The sequence below is a fragment of the Mus musculus genome, chromosome 17 (assembly GCF_000001635.26).
Source record: "Mus musculus strain C57BL/6J chromosome 17, GRCm38.p6 C57BL/6J".
NCBI lineage: Eukaryota > Metazoa > Chordata > Mammalia > Rodentia > Muridae > Mus > Mus musculus.
The window spans coordinates 28,711,266-28,730,697 of NC_000083.6; the positions used below are offsets into that span (position 1 = coordinate 28,711,266).

The window sequence follows — 19,432 nt, forward strand, 5'->3', positions numbered from 1 at the left end:
TAGTGGGCTTGAGAAGAGCAGCTCCAGCAGGCTGGATTGAAGGATGAATGGAGCTGAGAAGAGCATTGTCTGTCTAGCTGTGCTTCTCAAACTTAGGAACTGTGTGAATCACATTGTCACAATGCAGACTCTGCTCTGTGGGTCAAGATCCTGCCTTCTCAGGGAGCTCCCAGGCAGAGCCAGGACCACTGGTCTACAGAGTGCACTTTGAACAGCATAGGTGTAGGTTAACAGCTCTTGTTTTAGTTAGTGCATGAAGGCTTTGAGAATTGCGCTCTCTTCAGTTTCTGATTTGTAGCTCTAGGATGGTGTGTCCAGGAGTTTCCTTACTAATTAATCCTTGGGTGAAGCTGACGTGAATGGTTCCCATACCTTGAGAATTTGGAGATTATTAAGTTTTGGAGAATTTTTTAAACTGTGAGGAAGATCATCAAAACTAGTTAATGAATATGGAAACTTTCTAGAGCACATTCTGAGACAAGTGAGACATCAGTGTGTAAATAACTCAGTGGTAGAGCACTCGCCTACCCAGGGTTCAGTTCCGTGTGTGTGTGTGTGTGTGTGTGTGTGTGTGTGTGTGTGTGCGTGCGCGCACGCGCGCTCGATGTGTGTCCATGTGTATGTCCCACGTCCCCCTACGTCCCCCTCCTCCCCTTTGTGAGTCAGCAACACGCAGGAGGAATGTTGTTGAGAAGATGTGGGACGGCTCCAAAGCACAGTCTTGGGTTTGATCAGAGGGCATGTGTTCCTTAGAGTAAGAGAGACTATGGAGAGTGTTGGCTGAGGGCATCTGGGGTGCACAGATCCACAGAAGAGATGGAGCTATATGGATCTCCCTTTGCTAGCTTCTGTTCTCTCAAGGAAAGGGAGGGAGAGAAGGGATTGGAAGTTTGAGAGGTGGAAAAGTCATGAGATCTTTTTTCAGAGTAGAGAATGACCTTGTGAGTGGAGTCACTGTTTCAGTGTTTGCAATTATGTTCAGAAGTAAAAACTTAGAAGCAGTCTGATTGTACTTTTTTTTTTTTTTTCAACCGTAGCTAGCCTTGGGTAATTAGGTGGTTGTGGTCACCTAAGGTTAGACTTGATCCAAGGAGAGGGTACAAGGGAGCAGTTAGGAGGTTGAAGACAGGAGAGCTGGAGACACAATTGATGAGGTCAGCAGCCTCGATGCACTCAAGGTAGAGTAGTGAAAGCAAGCCGAACGGTTGGAGGGGCAGTCGGTGCTGGAGAGAGATGGCTGAAATATGGCCCTGCATGAGGTGGAGTTTCCGGAGAGGTCAGGAAACGGGATGTTGGATATGCCCTCCAGCTGGATGATATAGTTGCCAAGAATGTTATCAAAAGTTGGGAGTGGAGGGGTACTTTTCTGATAGGACAGACTTTTGGAGGGTGATGGAAAATTCTAGTCCATAGATAATAGCAACCCTGAAGAAGGGTTGCTAGCAAGGGCTTTTAGAAAACAAATAGAAAGTGATGTCTTGAAGTGCCGTTACCGCGAAGTGCCTGTTCTGTGAGAGAAATGTCTGTGGTATAGCCTCAGAAAGGAGGCTGGGAAATTCCAAGAGTGTTACCACAAATCAAATTGATGGCGAGGATATGTGTAGGTTTGGGGGTAAAAGGAGGACTCCTGAGCAGGACAGACTGGTGTGCAATTGTTCTGCACTAGCCACTGCGATGCTGCACTGGCGTCATGTTGCTGCTCATCCCACCTGTGTTCATTCAGTGGTCACTGTGTGCATCACTGTTGTGAGTGCTTATTCTCCTCTGTCACTCTTCCCACACTTGAGGACTTCCTACTGTTTGTGCTTCAGTCTCTGGGAATTGTCCAGCACTTGGAAGGCTATTCTCCTGGAAGCACCGTAATTTCTGGGGCCTTTACTTTGACCAGCACATAGTCTTTAAGATTATCAGTGTGTTGGCTCCTTGGACAGGCTGCTGCCTGGTTTCATGAAATTTACTAGAAAACAGCCATACCCATTTTATAGGTTCCTATTATTTGGCTGCTTTCAGGCAACAACTACAAGCTGAGGAGTTGTGTCAGGGACCTTACCTGGGCTTTGGAGAGTAAAATGCTACTGTCTGCGCCTCTCTGGAAAATGCTTACCAACTGCTGATATAGACAAAAGAGGCAGAAAGAAGCATCTCAAATAAATAGGTGCCTTCTCTGGGTGGTGGGTGATGAGTCATTATAGTCTTTCTTTTTGTGTCTTGCCACAAATTTAATTTGGAAATGAAATAGCCTGAAAAGTACTAAAAATAGTATTTGGAACACTCTTTTTTTTTGTTTTTGTTTTTGTTTTTTTTGTTTGTTTTTCCAGACAGGGTTTCTCTGTATAGCCCTAGCTGTCCTGGAACTCACTTTGTAGACCAGGCTGGCCTTGAACTCAGAAATTTGCCTGCCTCTGCCTCCCAGGAGGCAGAGGATTAAAGGCATGTGCCACCATGCCCGGCTTAAAATAGTATTTGGAACACTCTTAATGGTGGGTTCTGTTGTTTTCCTTACATCAGTGCTGCTTTTGATACAAAGACGGGGCATCGTGTGGCAGTTAAGAAGCTGTCGAGACCGTTTCAGTCCATCATTCACGCCAAAAGGACCTACCGAGAGTTGCGTCTGCTGAAGCACATGAAACACGAAAATGTGAGTAATTCCTTTTCCTGCACACACTGAAGGCTTTGTATGCAATCCTGCCGGTGGATGCATGTCACACTGTCAGAGTTGGGTTCATGCCGCATGAGGGCTGCAGCTTTGGTGCCATGGGGCTGTCAGATCATCGCGAGGATGACCGAGTGCCTCTTCCCAGAGTTGTACTTTTACTACAGGATCTCAAGAAGCATTTAATTTTCTATTTTTATTTAGTTAGTTTCTGTGTATGTTTGCCTGCTGGGGTTTATGTGAATCATGAGATGCAGTACCCTTGGAGACCAGAAGATGTCAGATCTTTGGAACTGGACTCACAGATGCTTGTGAGCCCCACTGTGGGTGCTGAGAACCAAACCTGGAGGCTCTGCAAGAGTAACCCCCACTCTTTGCTTAGATATTAGTGTTTGGTGTGTTTTGTTTGTTTTGTTTTTTTCTAGACACAGGGTTTTTCTCTGTATAGCCCTGGCTGTCCTGCAACTCACTTTGTAGACCAGGCTGGCATCGAACTCATAGAGACCCACCTGCCTCTGAACTTCAAGTGTTTGAATTAAAGGTGTGAGCCACCACAACTGGCTGTGATTTGTATTTTTAACATGTATGTTTGTTTGTTTGTTTGTTTGTTTGTTTGTTTAAGACAGGGTCCCAGTATGTAGCCCTGATTGGGTTGGAATTACGGAGCCACTCTCCAGCCCTGTATTGCTTTGTATTTTTGAACAAAGCAGGCACGGGGGGAATGAGAAAAGATCAGAATACTTACACTTAATGTAGAAATTATCTCACCTTTCAGTCTATCAATATTATGCAGTGAAGAACAAAGACTTGGGACTGAAGAGATGTCTCAGTGCCTATGCGCATTTGCTGCTCTTGTAGAGGACCCAAGATTGGTTCCCAGCACCTACATTGGGTGATTCACACCTGCCTGTAACTCTGGCTTCATGGGTTCAGTGCCTTCTTCCTCTTCATCCAGGGATACACACACACACACACACACACACACACACGCACTCACGCACACACATGCAGGCACATAGGGGCAGGGGAGAGAAAGACAGACACACACAGAGAAAGAGACACAAAATAAATATTACATAAGGCAGGAATCCCAATTCTTTTTTCTGTCTGATACACTACTGGCTATGTTAACAAATTCTAAAAAGATAGACGGTTTTTTCATGGTATTATGTGACGTGATAAGCAGGTGTTGTGGCACACATCTGTATGAACTTGGGAGGTGGCAGCAGGAAGATCAGGAGTCCAAGTTAGCCTGGGCCATATGAAATGCTATCTGCAAACACCCAAACCCCAGAAAGAAATGATGTTAGCAAATATAAGACAGAAACACAGTCTGGGTAGAAAATCAGGACACTGAGCACATGGGTGTGGCTGCACTTGGAGTTAGTTCTAACTAAAACACTGGAGTGGTACTGTAAGAAGACCACTACTTTCCCACTGTTTGATTTTTATGTGTTCTTGCAGGTGATTGGTCTGTTGGATGTGTTCACACCCGCAAGGTCACTGGAGGAATTCAATGACGTGTGAGTGAATCTTCTGTGTTTGCAGGCTCAGCAAGAGGATGGGGATGAGCAGCCCATGGAACTGCTCAGCAGTATCCAACCTCAGAAGATTATTCTCCACCTATTCTGGTTTCTTGGGGGAGGGATACATAAAGTGAATATTATGTATGGTGCATTAGGACACAGTGTGGCCCATTCAGAGCCAATGATGAGTCCTTACAAAAGTTACACAGAGAGGGAGTATAGGGAATTTTGGTTATAATTGTTTTTCCATAAATGCAAGTCCACATAGGTGTTTCCTTCTTTGATCCCTCCTGATGCCAGGTGATACTGAGGCTACATACTGATACTTAATGACATCTTCCAGTCTGATGCCTTCTAGAAAGCAGAGCCTGGAAGTCCCAGGAACCACAAGTAGAGGCCAGGAGAAATAAAACAGGGACAAAGGGGATGGTAATGCATGGATGTGTTAGTGAGAGCACCTGGCTGGGAACTGCCAGGGTGTAGGAGCCCTACAGAATGCACCTCGGATGGGGCTGTTCTTCTGATTGCAACTAAGGTTTGCTCCATTGTTCATGAATGCTTTGCATGCTGACACACATGTGATGCAAGACAGCAGGTGTCTTGTGCAAATCCAGCCTTCTCACCACCATAGCTTTCCTAGTATGATTAACACCCGTATTAATTATCATCTTGACAGAAGCCAGAATCACCTGATGGGCCTCTGGGCATGCGGGGGGGGGGGGGGGGGGCGGTTGTCTTGACTATTAATTGACAAGGGAAGAGCCATCTAAACTGTGGTTGTGACTGTTCCCTAGGCAGGGCATCTGCAGTTGTGTAAGACAGAAAAGGCAGCAGAGCAGTAGCATCTAGTTCATCTTGCTTGCTGGTGCAGTGTGATGACTGTGTACAGCTGTTTCCCTTAAAATGCTTATGTCAGCTTGTTTATCAAAAGAAGAGGAAAAGACACAGCCCCACCCCACCTAAGTAAGAGACACACTGCGCTGCAGAAGGGGAAACATCTTAAGCACAGCTGTACGTTTGGTCTTGTTAGGATTCTCGAATTCCTAAGTGCAAAGGATGTTTATTGTAAAAGCTAAACTGTAGGTCATCACTGCTCTTCCCTAACTTCTTGTATTACTAAGCCACCTTTCTCTACGACATGACCAAAGAAACTAGCTTATGTAAAGAGAAAAATGGGTTCCTTACCTCCTGGTTTTAAATGTTTCACATCATAGTCAGATGAGCCCATGGCTTCTAGGCTTCTGGTAGAGGTGCCAGGTAGTGGTAGAGAGTGTTGGTATAACAGAAACCACTCATCTCATGGCTAAGAAGCAAAAGAAAGGACGGACCAGGATTTCACAGTCTGCAGTCACACCCCTGATGACTTAAGCCTTGCCATGTTGTGGGAATTTGGAATTTTGGTTTCCTCAAGAAATGCTGTGCTTCACAGAAGTAGTGTATGACTGTTTTTGTTTTAGTCCCGGGTATGGGGATATGGTGCTGCCGTGCAGCAGCTGACTGTGATTTGCCTTGTCCTCTAGCACAGTTTTTTTCCAGCTATAGATAGTTTCTGCAATTGTGTAATGTTTGGAATTCTGGAAACTTTTTACAAAGTATGTAAGTGCTAGGGCCTCAATGCTAGGTTGATGGTGAGTGGTTGTTTAGGAGGGCTGGTTGCAGTTGCTAGTGGCAGTGCTCAAGAAAAACCAGAAGAAAGAAATTAGATTCAGGGATCTCTCTCTCTCCCTCCCACCTTCCCTCTCTCTATCTAGTGATGGGGGTGAGCCCAGGGGATAAAGGGTGGGAAAAAGAACCCACAAAGTAGCAAAGACCGGCTACATTACAAAGACCGGCTACATTATTGCCCAGAGGTTTGGCTGCTTTTGTAGCACCCTTGGAAAGGAAGCCATTGACATGGGGTTGTGTGGGGTTATTGCTCACCATCCACACTATACCAACCTCACTCCTGATGCTCCCAGTGCAAAACCTGCTTCTCTCCATTCTTTCTTTGGAATGTATGCCCACACCATTTGTCTTTTCCAACAGAACAAGCAGACAGATACATTTGCTCTCTTGTGTCATGTCTATAGAAAAGGGAAAAACAAGTGAATGCCAAAGATGGAGCAGGAGAGGAGAGGTGGCAGCGGGAGGGAAGGCAGCTTGGCCCCTGTACAGGAGCTCAACCACATTAGCTCACCTGCAAATGCAAGTTTAGGAAGCAAGTGAAAGGAAGACTGGCAGTGAGTAAGAACAGTGTCCGCCTGTCCTGCAGTCCTGTCTCAGCAGCAGAACAGAGGCTCCACCCACACAGGCTGAGCAGACTACAGAGCCCTGCTGCAGCCGGTGCTTGGAAAAGAGAATGTGGTGGAGTCTAAATGAGAAACAAATGCTGCTGCAGTCTTTTGTGAATTACTTTGAAAAACATTGGAGTTAGGTCTGAGTGTTAACCTAAGTTTTAGTGAGGGTAGACTCTAACAGAAAAAAAAAAAGATTTGTGGACTCCAAGTATTGGGTTTTGCTTTGATTGAGCATTCTGGAATCAAAAGTGGACCTATTTTTGCTACATTAAAAGGGCACTAATGAAGGCTGATGTCTATTTGAATGGTTAAATTTTATTGTCTAGGTTTAACCCACCCACTACCAGCATTTACCCCAGTAAATAAAGTTGTATTCATTTATTACAACTTTAAAGTTAGTCTTTTCAACAAGAGCAGAGGCTTCTGTTTTTACCTCTAGCTGGTTTTTAACAACTTTTTAAAAGATTTATTTTTTTATTGTGTATATCTGTCTGTACACATATGTATGTATGTATGTATGTATCTGGCATGTACATACCTGATGTCTGTGTAGGTCAGGAAAGTATGTCATATCTTCTGCTAGAGTTATAGGTGGTTGTGAGCCACAGTGTGGAGTCCTGTGCAAGAGTAGCCAGTGCTCCTAACCCCTGAGCCCTCCCCAGTCCTAGCTCTTGTTTGAGCAAAGCAGCTCTCAAGTGCTGTCTGGTAGGTACTGTGCCCTAAGTGCTGAGTACCTGCAAGTCAGTTAACATGCTTTCCATGAGAACAGTGGAGAGCCTGTTTCAGTAGGGAGTGTTTCATTGCTGACTGTTTGTGATGTTGATACCAGTGAAAAGGTTAGCACCCTTCCAGAACAGAGCTTATCTCTGTGTTCTCCACATACTATACGTCTTCACACAGGTAACAAGAATAGTGAGTGTAGTGTTGCCGATTGAGCCTCGAAACCATTTGTGTTCACTAAGAAAAAATTGTCGTGCAAACAGCATACTAAGGATTAGAGACTAAGGCTGCCAGATGCATAGCAGGCTCCAGGTCTGCATCTGCACTTCCCATGCTAGTGAGCAAGGTGTGCCACTGGCTTTCCTGTGCTTTCCCGAGCCTGTGCGTTTATGTTTCAGTTACTGCTTTTCCTTTCATCAGATGGCTCACATTTTTGCTTCATCTGAAAGACCACGCGTGTCTTTAAGAAAGGAGCAATGGACTGGCAGTGGACTGTTTTTGCTTGCAAGTCATGGAGGTGGCTTGGGAAGTGAGCACATGGAATTCTGACTGCTGTATAACAGCAGTTGCAGGACAGGTTGCACATTACAGAGACACAAATGGGAGATCATTTGAGCACTTCTCCTGTTGTTCTTAGTTCTTGCCTGTACTGGTCAGTGTACAGGTATCATTGTGTATCCTGAATATTTACAAATGCAGAAAGTTTCAAAAGACTATATTACTTTTTTTTTTTTTTTTTTTTTTTTGGTTTTTTCTGAGACAGGGTTTCTCTGTGTAGCCCTGGCTGTCCTGGAACTCACTCTGTAGACCAGGCTGGCCTCAAACTCAGAAATCTACCTGCCTCTGCCTCCCAAGTGCTGGCATTAAAGGCGTGCACCACCACTGCCTCACAGTCTCCCAAACATTCTTAACCAAGCTGTCTTAGCTGAGTAGGCAGGGGGTACTTTTAGGACTTTTTGGAAATACTTTCTTCAACTTTCAGGAAAGCCAGCTTATATCAGAGTAAGTGGAAATGGGACTTCCTTCCCAACTTACAACTTTTCCTCCTTGATTTTTTTTTCCCTTCCTTTTTTCCTTTTCTTTCTTTGTTTCCTTCACTCATTTATTTGAGACAGGATCTCTCTGTATCCCTGGCTGACCTGGGATTCCCAGAGATCTGCCAGCCTCTGCATCTCTGCTTCATTCACTCTTTATATTTGTTAGTTTATCTTTGTGATGGAATCTCCTGCATCCCAGGATGGCTTCAAAATGACTGTGTAACCAAAAATAGCCTTGAACTCCAGATCCTCATGCATTTTCCTACCTAGTTTATGCAGTGCCGGGAATAGAGCCCTGGGCTGCATGCCGCTGAGCAAGCACTCTACCTCCACCAGCTTAGCCATGCTCATTCCTCTGCTCAGTCCTGAAGAGACAGGAGGAGTCTCGAAGTCTGCTGTGATCTAGCGGATGCACTGCGGGGCACTTAGCAGCTCTCATTTTAATAAAGCTGGAGAGCAGTTGGTCACCAAGCTGGCCTTGCTCCTGTGCAGAGTAAGCTTGGGCACTGTGGTTCAGTTAACTAGAACTGAGGGCATCGAGTCAGCGAATACATTCTGCCAAACACGGTCCTCATCCTTGAGGAAGACAGCAAACATGTTCTCTAATCATTGAGTTTAAATGGCCACATAGTGTGCAGTGTGGTAGGTTTGGGAGACCCAGCATGGTCTGGCTCTGTGCACTCTGACCTTGTGTAACCCACTTTCCACTTGTGTCTCTCTGTCTTTGTATTCTTTCTAATACAGACAACCAGCCACATCCCAGCAAGGCCTCTGCCTGCTCTCCTCACAGCCTGGCCTCTCCACACTTGCTGATTGGTTCCCCTCAGTCCCATACAAGGTTCTCTGGATCAGAACCTTTATTCCTCTCTTGTGCCCTAGCTGGGCTGTGATCTCCAGGCACTATCTGTGCCTTGCTCTGCCTGGTACTTTGCAAATATTGTCACCATATATTTCTGTCTGTTTTCTCCCTTGCCTTGTAACCTCTGTTAGAGTAGGGTGCTTTCCTTTATTCCTAATTGTTAGTGTTTGGAGCAGTAGCAGGCCTACCTGCAGATATTATTTGTAGAAGAAATGAGTGCAAGAACTAACAAGTTCTAGGACAGCCAGGGTTACACAGAGAGAGAGACCTTGTCTTTAAAACACAGAACAGTCAATCAAAAAGCATGTCCCACTCAAGTGGCTAGAACTGTAAAACATGCAGATGGTCTGTGCTATCAGCTGGGTTGTTAGCAGCATCTCAAACTTACAGAGGACTTGAGTGTCAGTCTTGTCAACTGACACAACACTGTGATGTAGACTTAGCATCTCAGGTTGTCAGATGAGGGAACAGATCGAAACCTTTATTGAATAAGAATGTGAACAAAACTGCTTCCTTCTTGGTACTCTGGCTCCATTTCCTGTTACATATCCAAGGCCATACCTGCACCACTGTGTTCTATTGTATTTAAAGCCCAGTGTGCAACTGAGAGCCAATAAGGAAGTAGCCAGTAGGTCAGAGGTCACTGGGGAAAGTAAGGGGCTGGAAGGATTCTCTCTCACTGTGAATGAGGGAGAAGTGTGATCATTGGTTAATTGTCAGCTCCTGCCGCTGTTTTAAGCCCTGTTTAAATCTGGAAGACATGCTCTGCCTTTTCTTAATTACTTTTGGATAGAGCCCATAGTGGTGGAGATGCCAAGCTATAACAAGAGGTTTTTGTTTTGTTTTGAACCTTCTTTGTATTCTGATTTTAAAAAGCCTGGGATGGTGGGAATCTTAACAGTTGGTTGTCACCCAAGTGTGGCTCTGGAGCAGGGCAGTTTGGAGCTCTGAAAATCGTCAATCCTGAGTCCTACTTAGTGCTGGTTAAGAGACAGGTTATTTGTCTCACTTAAGTTTAGAGGATGCCACATCCCAAGTGAGAAGCAAACTGGAATCCAGTCGGGAACGTCGTCGTTTTGGCCTTGAGCTTACAATATAATCTCACTTAATCTTTTAAAGATGAGGTATTGGATAGCTTTCCCACTGCAGTGCACTCCAGCCTTCCTTAAATTATTTTAAGAATTTACTATTTAGTCCAGTGATAATAGCAAGCATGTCTTCTCAAATGCCATTAAGTACACTCACCAGGATCAGATACTGAAGAGACAGACAAGTGGCTCTCTAGTGGTGCCCTTTTCAGATTATCCATTCTGCTTTTATGGTACTGGGGTAGAACATGTGAGGTCATCTGCGTTGTGCTTCTGTATCCTGCTGATTTGAGAAGTGGCTTGCCTCCCATAGACAGTAACTGTGGTGCTTGCTCCTGTCCTATGATGTATGACTTGCTTTTGAACTCCTCCTATATATGAGCTGAAATTTGATACTTTGGTAATAGACTGATCTTGGATCTTGTGGGACCAGCATGGAATTATTAGCTGAAAGAACTCCACCATAAATACTGCTTTCGGTCAACTAGTAGCCCAGGAGGGGAGTGGTGTCTATTTCTGTGCAAGTGACTAATTGTACGTACACGATGGTTTGACCGTCTCATCCTGCTCTTACAAATGTCTGTGATAAAATGGATCAGGAGTGCAGGATCCACCACTTATGTCTCCTAGCTCATCAGAGACAGTTGTGTGTGATAGGAAGGGGGCTGGGAGTGAGTTACATAGGGGCTGTGGAGTCTAACCATTTGCTGGGCCTGTGTGTTTGTGTGATGGTTGCAGATGCGTGTGCACTGTGGTATGGAGGTCAGAGGACAACTTTAGGAATTGAGCTCAGGCTTTCATGGTGAGTGTTACCACCCACAGAGTTCATCTTAGTAGCCCTGCTCTGCATTCCTACATTTATCAGATTATATGCCACTTTGAAGCTAAAAATGCACAGTCCTGAAGCAGGTGTTGGGTTGGCTGCCTCTAAGCCCAGCACTCAGGAGGGAGGCAAAAGAATGTCAAGGGCAGCTCAGGTAAATAGTGAGACCCTGTCTCACTAGCTCCAGGCATGCGGGACCTCAGTTGTAAGAGTTGCTGCCTCACATGCACAAGACACTGGTTCCTCAGCACCACCAAAAAACAAATGACTGGGATAAGGAAAGACAGTCTTACTTCATTCAATTTTGAGGAACTGTTAGGGAAATTGTCCAACTATGGTGACATCTGTAAAATGTTAAACTTGTATGAGTTTATGTATGCATGCCACAGCATGCACGTGGAGGCCAGAGAACACCCTACAGGAGCCATTTCTCTCCTTCCATAGTGTGGGTCCTAGCATGGGCCTCAGGCCATTAGGCTTGGCAGCTGCCTTTGATTATGTTCTTTGGGGGCTTGGAACACCACTCAAATCAAAACTACTTTGATAAAAACACTTCAAAGAGTCTAGTTTACTCTTTGTTTTGTTTTTTGTTTTGGGGGTTTCTCTTTGTATCCCTGGCTGTCCTGGAACCGCTCTGTAGACCAGGCTGGCCTCAAACTCACAAGAGATCTGCCTGCCTCTGCCTCCTGAGAGCTGGGTTTAAAGGAGTGCACCACCACTGCATGGCTACTCTTTATTTTTCTAAAGAAGGTTTTGTGTGTATGATAGAGTATGTGTCTGTATGCACATGAGTGTAGTGCCCACAGAGGCCAGAAAAGAGCATTAGGTCTTCTGGAGCAGGCAGCTCTGAGCTGCCCAACATGGTTTCTGGGAACTGAACTCAAGTCCCCTCAACAGCAGGAAGCACTTTCACTGATAAGCCATTTCTCCAGCCTCTTAATTTACTCTTAAATTATGTGTGAAGTTCACCTTTTCCTTAAGACAAAATTTAGGAAAATGGCTAAAATCTCATTTTTAAAGTCAAAACTAGGCCAAGTCCCTCTAATCTTCATATAGCAGTCAGTCCTCCTGAGCCTCGTGAGGAGAGGACCCCTGCCTGCCCTCACTTACACATGCAGCCCTGGTGCTCTGCTATGCTCTGTCCCATGCTGCTGCTGCAGTAGTAGTGAGAGTTTGTGTGGCTTGAGTTTGAGAGCCTGTTGTCCTGAGTGTACTCATACCCTCATCTCACTCCATAAAGCAGGACGGACACTCAGCATCACACCTGCGGGAGCTCTGGACTGCCTTGCTCCTCCTTCCTTTAAGGGAGAGCAGGATAGTACTCATAAGCCTTTTGCTAGTCATTTTTGAAAGGATTCCACTTTGAAAATCTTAAAACAGCCTGGGGTTTAATGAGGTAAACATAGGATGATGGGATTGCAGATACGTGATCCTTTATTATGTGAGTACAGTTAATCATACTGCAAAAATGAGACAATTGAAGGGCAGGGGGTGTGGCTTAGAGGCCTGAAGCATCAGGTTTGATCTCAAGCACTGTTGTCTTGCTGTGAAAAAACAACTTAGAGAGGAGAGCATTTAATTTGGGGCTTGGTTACAGCTTTAGAGGTAGGATGCTTTCATGGGGTGCAGGGGCTGGGCCTGGTTGGGGTTTTGAAACCTCACAGTTTATCCCAACGACCCCCTCCAATCTTAGTTATGGTTACCATTGCTGTGATGACATGCCATGACCCAAAAGTAAGTTGGGAAGGAAAGGATTTCACTTATAATTTCATATATAAAGCACTGAGGGCAGCGACTTGGAAGCCATGGAGGAATGCTGCTGCTTACTGGCTTGCTCTTCATGGTTTGTTTAGCCTGCTTTCTTACAGAACCCAGAACTACCACTCCAGGGGAGCATGACCCCTGTGGGCTGGGCTCTCCCCGATCAATCACTAATTAAGAAAATGCCTTACATCTAGATCATGTGGAGGCATTTTCTCAACTGAGGCTCCCTCCTCTCTGATGACTCTTGCTTGTGTCAAATTGACACAAAAGTAGCTAATACACCTACTACTCCTTCTCAAACAGTTCCATAACTGAGGACCAAACAAATCTATGAACCATGGGGGCCATTCTCATTCAGACCACCACAGTGGTGCATAGTCCATCATACTAGCACTCAGGAAGTAGAGGCTGGAATCAGAAAGCCAAGGTCATCTTTGACTAAGTTTGAGGTGACCTGGGCCACATAAGACTTGCCTTAGAAAAGAGAAGACAGAGAGAAAGAAGGCACTTACAGTGCACGTGCTTTCTGATAGCGTCCATCCAGGTGTCTCTTCACCTCCGTGCTTTCTTTACAGATCAGGAAAAGGACATAGCAAGTAGGAGTGGTATAAATGTGGAGAGGATAGTGCATGTAGGAAGGCAAGGCTGGTGTGGTACTTCTTAGGCAGTCTTTCCTGCATCGGTATATAACATACATACACACACACACACACACACCCCTTGTGTTTCCAGGTACCTGGTGACCCATCTCATGGGGGCGGACCTGAACAACATCGTGAAGTGCCAGAAGCTGACCGACGACCACGTTCAGTTTCTCATCTACCAGATCCTCCGAGGGCTGAAGGTACAGGCAGTAGCTTTGTCATTTGGGGAAGTGAGTTATCTCTCCCGTGTAGTAAGAACTTAGAAAAGACAGTTTTTCTTATGAAAAACTTTTAAAAGAGTTACAGAATCAACCAACCCTGCTGCTCTTGTATTTCCCAGGCCAGTTTACTAGAAAGCAAATATTGTCCTTCCCTTTGATCCTTTAGTCTGAATATCCAAGAGACTTTTAGCCACATTGAAAAGTTAGTAGCATCCTGATACAACCTGGTATCCAGTCAGTGTGATACTGAGGCTTTAAAATATTCTTCGGGGCTATGAGCTGCTTTTATATTCCTTCTCAGGACTTGAGAGGTAGAAAAAAGAAGGACCACTGTGTGCAGCCTGAGTGCCAGCCACCAAGGCTGTCTGGGGCGGGGGGACCTCTTCAGAACCACCTTTGATGTTTAGCACATTGGAGCCCTTACTGAAGTCATCCTCTAGAAAGAAAATAGGCTGACAACTCCAGTAGGTGGAGTGGGAATTAGAGTTTGTGTAATGGCCCGCTGTGAGCGCGCACAGTGCTTGACTGAGGGGAGAGCACTGCAAGCACTCTAGAGGATATGACACCAAAAAGCTGAAGATGGCTTTCATTCAACCTACTTTCTTCTCTTTTGCAGTATATACATTCGGCTGACATAATTCACAGGGTATGTATTATACCTGACGTGGTAATTATTTTGGTAGTGTGGGTGGGGCTAGAAGAGTGACATCTAGTTCAGATCTCAGCCTTGTAACTGAAATAGTGATTTTCTGCAACCTTGTTCTCAGTGTAGACCTGGTAAAGGAACACTTGCCATTTGCCTGCTCAAGGCTTGGAGTCTGCCTTTCTCTCTGAGAGCTCTTCCACATGTGTGCATCTTTAGGACCTGTAGGGAGCAGACTCTGTGCATTGTTGATAAGCTCTCTCTGCTTGCTTTCCAGGACCTAAAGCCCAGCAACCTAGCTGTGAACGAAGACTGTGAGCTCAAGGTAAGAAAGAAGAGATGGACTGTTTGCTTCTCTTAAGTGTTCCCCAGAATCGTGACCAACCACACTTAAGCCACGACTTGCTATCTAAAAAGTCATTTGTCCTTAGGAATATCAGACTGTGAGACTTGAACTAGGCTGAACAAGCTGTTTAAGTAACTTTGGAAGTAGATGTCGGTATCTTGTTTTCATTTTTAAAAGATAATTAAATTAGAAATGCAACACATTAATTGTAATAAAGGGATATTATAGTCTAAATGTCAGTTAAGCCTTCCTGGAACACTGATAATTAGATAGGTTCCTAAAAGGAAAAATTGCAGATCTCAGAATGATCTAAATAAAACCTAAGTAAATTAAAATTAAGTCTTTAAAAAGTAAGTAGAGGCTGCCCCCTGCCCAGACTGACGAGTCAGCCCTGCTGTCCCGAGCGCCATGTTGGGTTCTTCTAGCGTTGCCGCCATGAAGAAGGTGGTTCAGCAGCTCCGGCTGGAGGCCGGGCTGAACCGCGTGAAGGTTTCCCTGGCAGCTGCAGGCTTGAAGCAGTTCTGTCTGCAGAATGCTCAACATGACCCTCTGCTGACTGGAGGGTCTTCAAGTACAAATCCCTTCAGACCCCAGAAAGTCTGCTCCTTTTTGTAGTCATCTATCTTGAGGTTTCTCAAACCACTTTTCATGAACCAGTGACTATTCAAGAGAGCTAAGTTTGAAGTCTGTACAAAAGCTTCTCTTTAACACGTGCCATAATACACTATCTTCTGCTCGTCAGTCCTTAACATCTACCTCTCTGAATTCCATGGGTTTCTGTCTCACAAGGTTTAACTATTTTATATACACTGGCTGTAGCATACAATAAAGCAGCATACAAAAAAAAAAAAAAAAAGTAAGTAGCTGCCCAAGGAGCTAAAGAGGTCAGCAACCCTATAAGAGGAACAACAATATGTACTAACCAGTACCCCCCAGAGCTTGTGTCGCTAGCTGCATATGTAGCAGAGGATGGCCTAGTCAGCCATCAGTGGGAGGAGAGGCCCCTGGTCTTTCGAAGATTCTATGCCCCAGTACAGGGGAATGCCAGGGCCAGGAAGCGGGAGTGGGTGGGTTGTGGAGCAGGGCAGGGGGAGGATATAGGGAACTTTCGGGATAGCATTTGAAATGTAAATGAAGAAAATATCTAATAAAAAAGAAAAAGAAAAAAAGGAAGTAGCACTATGCTTTTTTATGATTTTATTTATTTATTTATTTATTTATTTATTTATTTATTTATTTATTTATTTATTTATTTTGGATTTGGGTTTTTCAAGGCAGCAGTTCTCTGTGTATCCCTGACTGTCCTAGAACTCACTCTGTAGACCAGGCTGGCCTCAGAAATCCACCTGCCTCTGCCTCCCAAGTGCTGGGATTAAAGGCGTGCGCCACCACTGCCCAGCAATGAATTTTTTGAAATGTCTGCAGGGGGCTAGAGAGATGGCTCATTTCCCAGCAGCTACATGGCTGCTCACAGCCATCTGCATCTAGAGCATCTGATGCCCACTCTTCGTCTCTGTGGACACTGCACAGACTTGGTGCACAGATATCCATGCAGGCAAAACACCCATGTACATGAAATGGAAAAGGAAAAGAAATGTACTTCTTTGTAGAGTGTTGCGGCCGCCAGCAGCTCGCAACATGAACGGTTCGACTGAGAAGGCTACTCGAGCTGTAAGAGAGGAATCTAGACGGGGCGAAAGAAGAAACGGAGCCAAGATAAATTCATTCTGATCAAAGCTCAAATTTTATTGTTGGGACACTAGTTATAAAAGAAGGGGGAGGGGACCCGATTTCCGCCAAATAATCTCTGGTCCAGTAAAAAGGTGCACGTGTGTGGCTCCGCAGGTTCTAGCAGTGGGCGTGACAGAACAGATGAGCGGGAAGCTCCACCCCTGAGCAAGCAGGTTTCAGGCTGGGGGAGGAGAGACTACAGTAGAGTTGTAATGTCCATGTAACCACAGTGATGACATAGTAACCTCCATAGTTTCAAAAGGTTTGAGTGTCCCCTCCTAGTGACCCATGACTCTCACCCTTCATTCAATGCAGGCAGCCACTGACCCAATTCTGACTCTGGATTAATCTTGTTTCGTATAAATGGAACTGTCGAGGGTCATGCACATTACTGAATTGTGTGCTCATCTGTATTGTGTGCTCCAGCATTCCCAGTTGTTCAGCAGTTTCCTTTTCATAAGCACACCAAAGTTTGTACGCTGCTGTCCTATTAGTGAGCACTTGTGGTTCGGAATATAAACCTATTGTGAACATTCCTGTGCACACCCGTGTGGGCATATGTTTTTATCCTTGAGTAAATGGGGGGGGGGGTTGCTTTGCTTGAAGCTTTATTTTTAAAGTTTCTTGGAGTGTTTTATCATGTCATGCATTCTAAGTGAAAACTGGGGTGCCCTCTTTCTGAAAGTGACTTTTCTGCTTTCCTGGTTGTGAGGTAGCAGAACTTGCTGCTCCCATGCCTGACTTCTGCTCTTGCCCTTAGATTCTGGATTTTGGGCTGGCTCGGCACACTGATGATGAGATGACAGGCTACGTGGCTACCAGGTGGTACCGAGCCCCAGAGATCATGCTGAATTGGATGCACTATAACCAGACAGGTACTGACTGCTTCAGTCGCCTCCCCAGATGGGGAAGGGGTGCTCCCTAACATGGCTTTCAGGTGACTTAGCAGCTGGGGCCTTACTTCTTACGTCTTCCGTGTCATTCTTTCTGTGACACTACCTGAGGGGAGTGGTCTCTTAATCCTAACACCTATGTTTCCTGGGAGGATTCACCATTTACCAGTAACAAAGTTTTGCCCCTTTGTGAGTTGCTTATTTCTTTTATCTTAATTATATTCTGAGTTGCACGACCTGTGGAGTCTTTTCTTGAGTGACAATTTTAATAAGTTTGTTTCTATATAAAAAAGATTGTCAAACCTTGGGTGTCTTAAATCCTGACTTGAATCTCTCACTCATAGTTAGAGTCATTTGTGTCCATGAATATGAATAGAAACCATGTCGGTGCTTGTATCCTCTTTACTGTTCCAGTGGATATTTGGTCCGTGGGCTGCATCATGGCTGAGCTGTTGACCGGAAGAACGTTGTTTCCTGGTACAGACCGTATCCTTTAACACGTTTTGGCCCTGTTTCTCATGTGTGTGCTGTGGTAGATGTGTGCTTCCCTAACTCATTGGTGGGGAAGACTCAGTTCTTTGCAGTTCCAGCGTGGCTTTTGAGGTCTGTCCTCTTGTTGAGTTGCTCACCTTGCCAAGAAAAGGCTTTGGGGTTGAGAAAACAAGCTTAGAACTCACCTGTCATATTTTTGCAGCAAGTCCCTTTATTAATGAGTTTAGTCTATTCCTGAAAATCCTTGGTGAGTGTACACGGCCACCTGTATTCAGAGGTATCTGGTTCTCACATTTGCTTATGTACTAAACAGACTGTGGGTCCCTCTGCTGACACGCCCGCTGAGTCCTGTCCTATTTGCTGCTTAACAACCAACAAAAGAAGCAGGAAGAGAGAGGCCCTGCTGTGTGCTCTTGTTCTCTACACCTTGTTGTCCCTGTTTAGAGCCAGCCCCACTTTAGTCCCATACTTAGCACCATCTGGGTTTTGGGCACTAAGCACTCGTTCCTATCTGTTGGGCACTTGTCCCATGGCTTAGGAATAATATCATTTAATGTGATTGTGAGAACGCCCACCAGCTCTGCTTAAGGAGGGTGTTAGGTGAAAATGTTAAAACGGATGCTTAAAATCCATCTTCAGGAGGAGTTTTGTAAAACTCTAGTAGCCTGCAACTGGTTTTGGTTGGGCTTTTAGAAATACCATAGCGACACATGCTTCACCTTCTAACTGCAGGGTGAGCTCTTGCCTAACACATTGAGACTGTAAGCTCAGTTGCTGTCCACTTAGGCTGCCCTTCTCCAGGGACTGCCATGCCACTGTGTCTGTCGTGACAGTTTTCTGCTAGACAATCTTTTATGGAGTGGAATCCTCTGCTCCCCGGATAATGCTGTCTGCTCCTGTGCGTGCTGCTTGGTGCAGCTCACTCTGTTATTCTCCACTCCAGGATGTCATCACCTGACCATCTCTATTCCCTTGAGATTTTGGCTTGCTTACAGTCCGAGCTCAGAGGGTTAGGCAGGGTTTATGATGCACCTTGTGCTGTACTCTGGGACCATCCTGAAGCTGATCTCTCTTCTCTTCCTTTTCCCCTGCTGTCTCTTCAGCTGTCCTTTGGCTAGTCCCAGAGACACATGCCTTCATAGGCAGACAGACTAACAGAACTATCCTTAGGGAAGTGTCTCAGTTCATTGCTTTTGTAGTCCATGTATGCACAGTTAGATGCTAAGGCCTTGGAATTTCGATTTTAGATTTTAGCTTTTTTTACTTTTGAACTATGTGGCTTTGATCAAGTTTTCTAATATCCACATCTCTCTATTTCCTTAACTGTATACAGCTCAGTGATTGTGACTTTACTGAGTCCAGAGCCATCAGGAAGTGCTAGCTTCACCAGTGGCTGTATCAGTAGCTTGTCATGGCCACAGACAGATAGATACCTGAGAGAAATACTTATTTTGGGCTCATGGGTTCAGAAGTCTCGGTCCATGATGAGATAGAGCATCAGGGTAGCAGGAGCGTGTGGCAGAGGAGGCTGCTCACTTCATGGTGGCCAGGAAGCAGAGAGGGAACGAGAGAAGGTTGGGGAGAGGAAAGCATCCAAGAACAAAGTACCTTCTAGGACACATTCCCAGTGGCCTGCTTCCTCTCCCAGACCCCACCTCCTAATGTTCCCAGCATAAAAAAATAGCAGCGCCAGCTGGGGTCAGACGCGCAGTAGGA

The 19,432-nt window shown here is 45.2% G+C and overlaps 1 protein-coding gene and 1 pseudogene across 5 annotated transcripts in view; both read left to right on the plus strand.

The window, feature by feature from the left end:
- Mapk14 (mitogen-activated protein kinase 14) overlaps positions 1-19,432 on the plus strand; it is a 57,064-nt gene that overhangs the window by 19,924 nt on the left and 17,708 nt on the right. For all 5 annotated transcript variants that reach the window (NM_001168514.1, NM_011951.3, NM_001168508.1 and 2 more), the window contains 7 exons: positions 2,509-2,638; positions 4,118-4,176; positions 13,479-13,590; positions 14,228-14,257; positions 14,532-14,579; positions 17,092-17,206; positions 17,639-17,710. In NM_001168514.1, coding sequence (NP_001161986.1) covers positions 2,624-2,638; positions 4,118-4,176; positions 13,479-13,590; positions 14,228-14,257; positions 14,532-14,579; positions 17,092-17,206; positions 17,639-17,710 — 451 coding nt within the window. In that variant the 5' untranslated portion in view covers positions 2,509-2,623. The remainder of the gene's footprint in view (positions 1-2,508; positions 2,639-4,117; positions 4,177-13,478; positions 13,591-14,227; positions 14,258-14,531; positions 14,580-17,091; positions 17,207-17,638; positions 17,711-19,432) is intronic.
- Positions 14,961-15,439, plus strand: Gm4356 (predicted gene 4356; annotated as a pseudogene).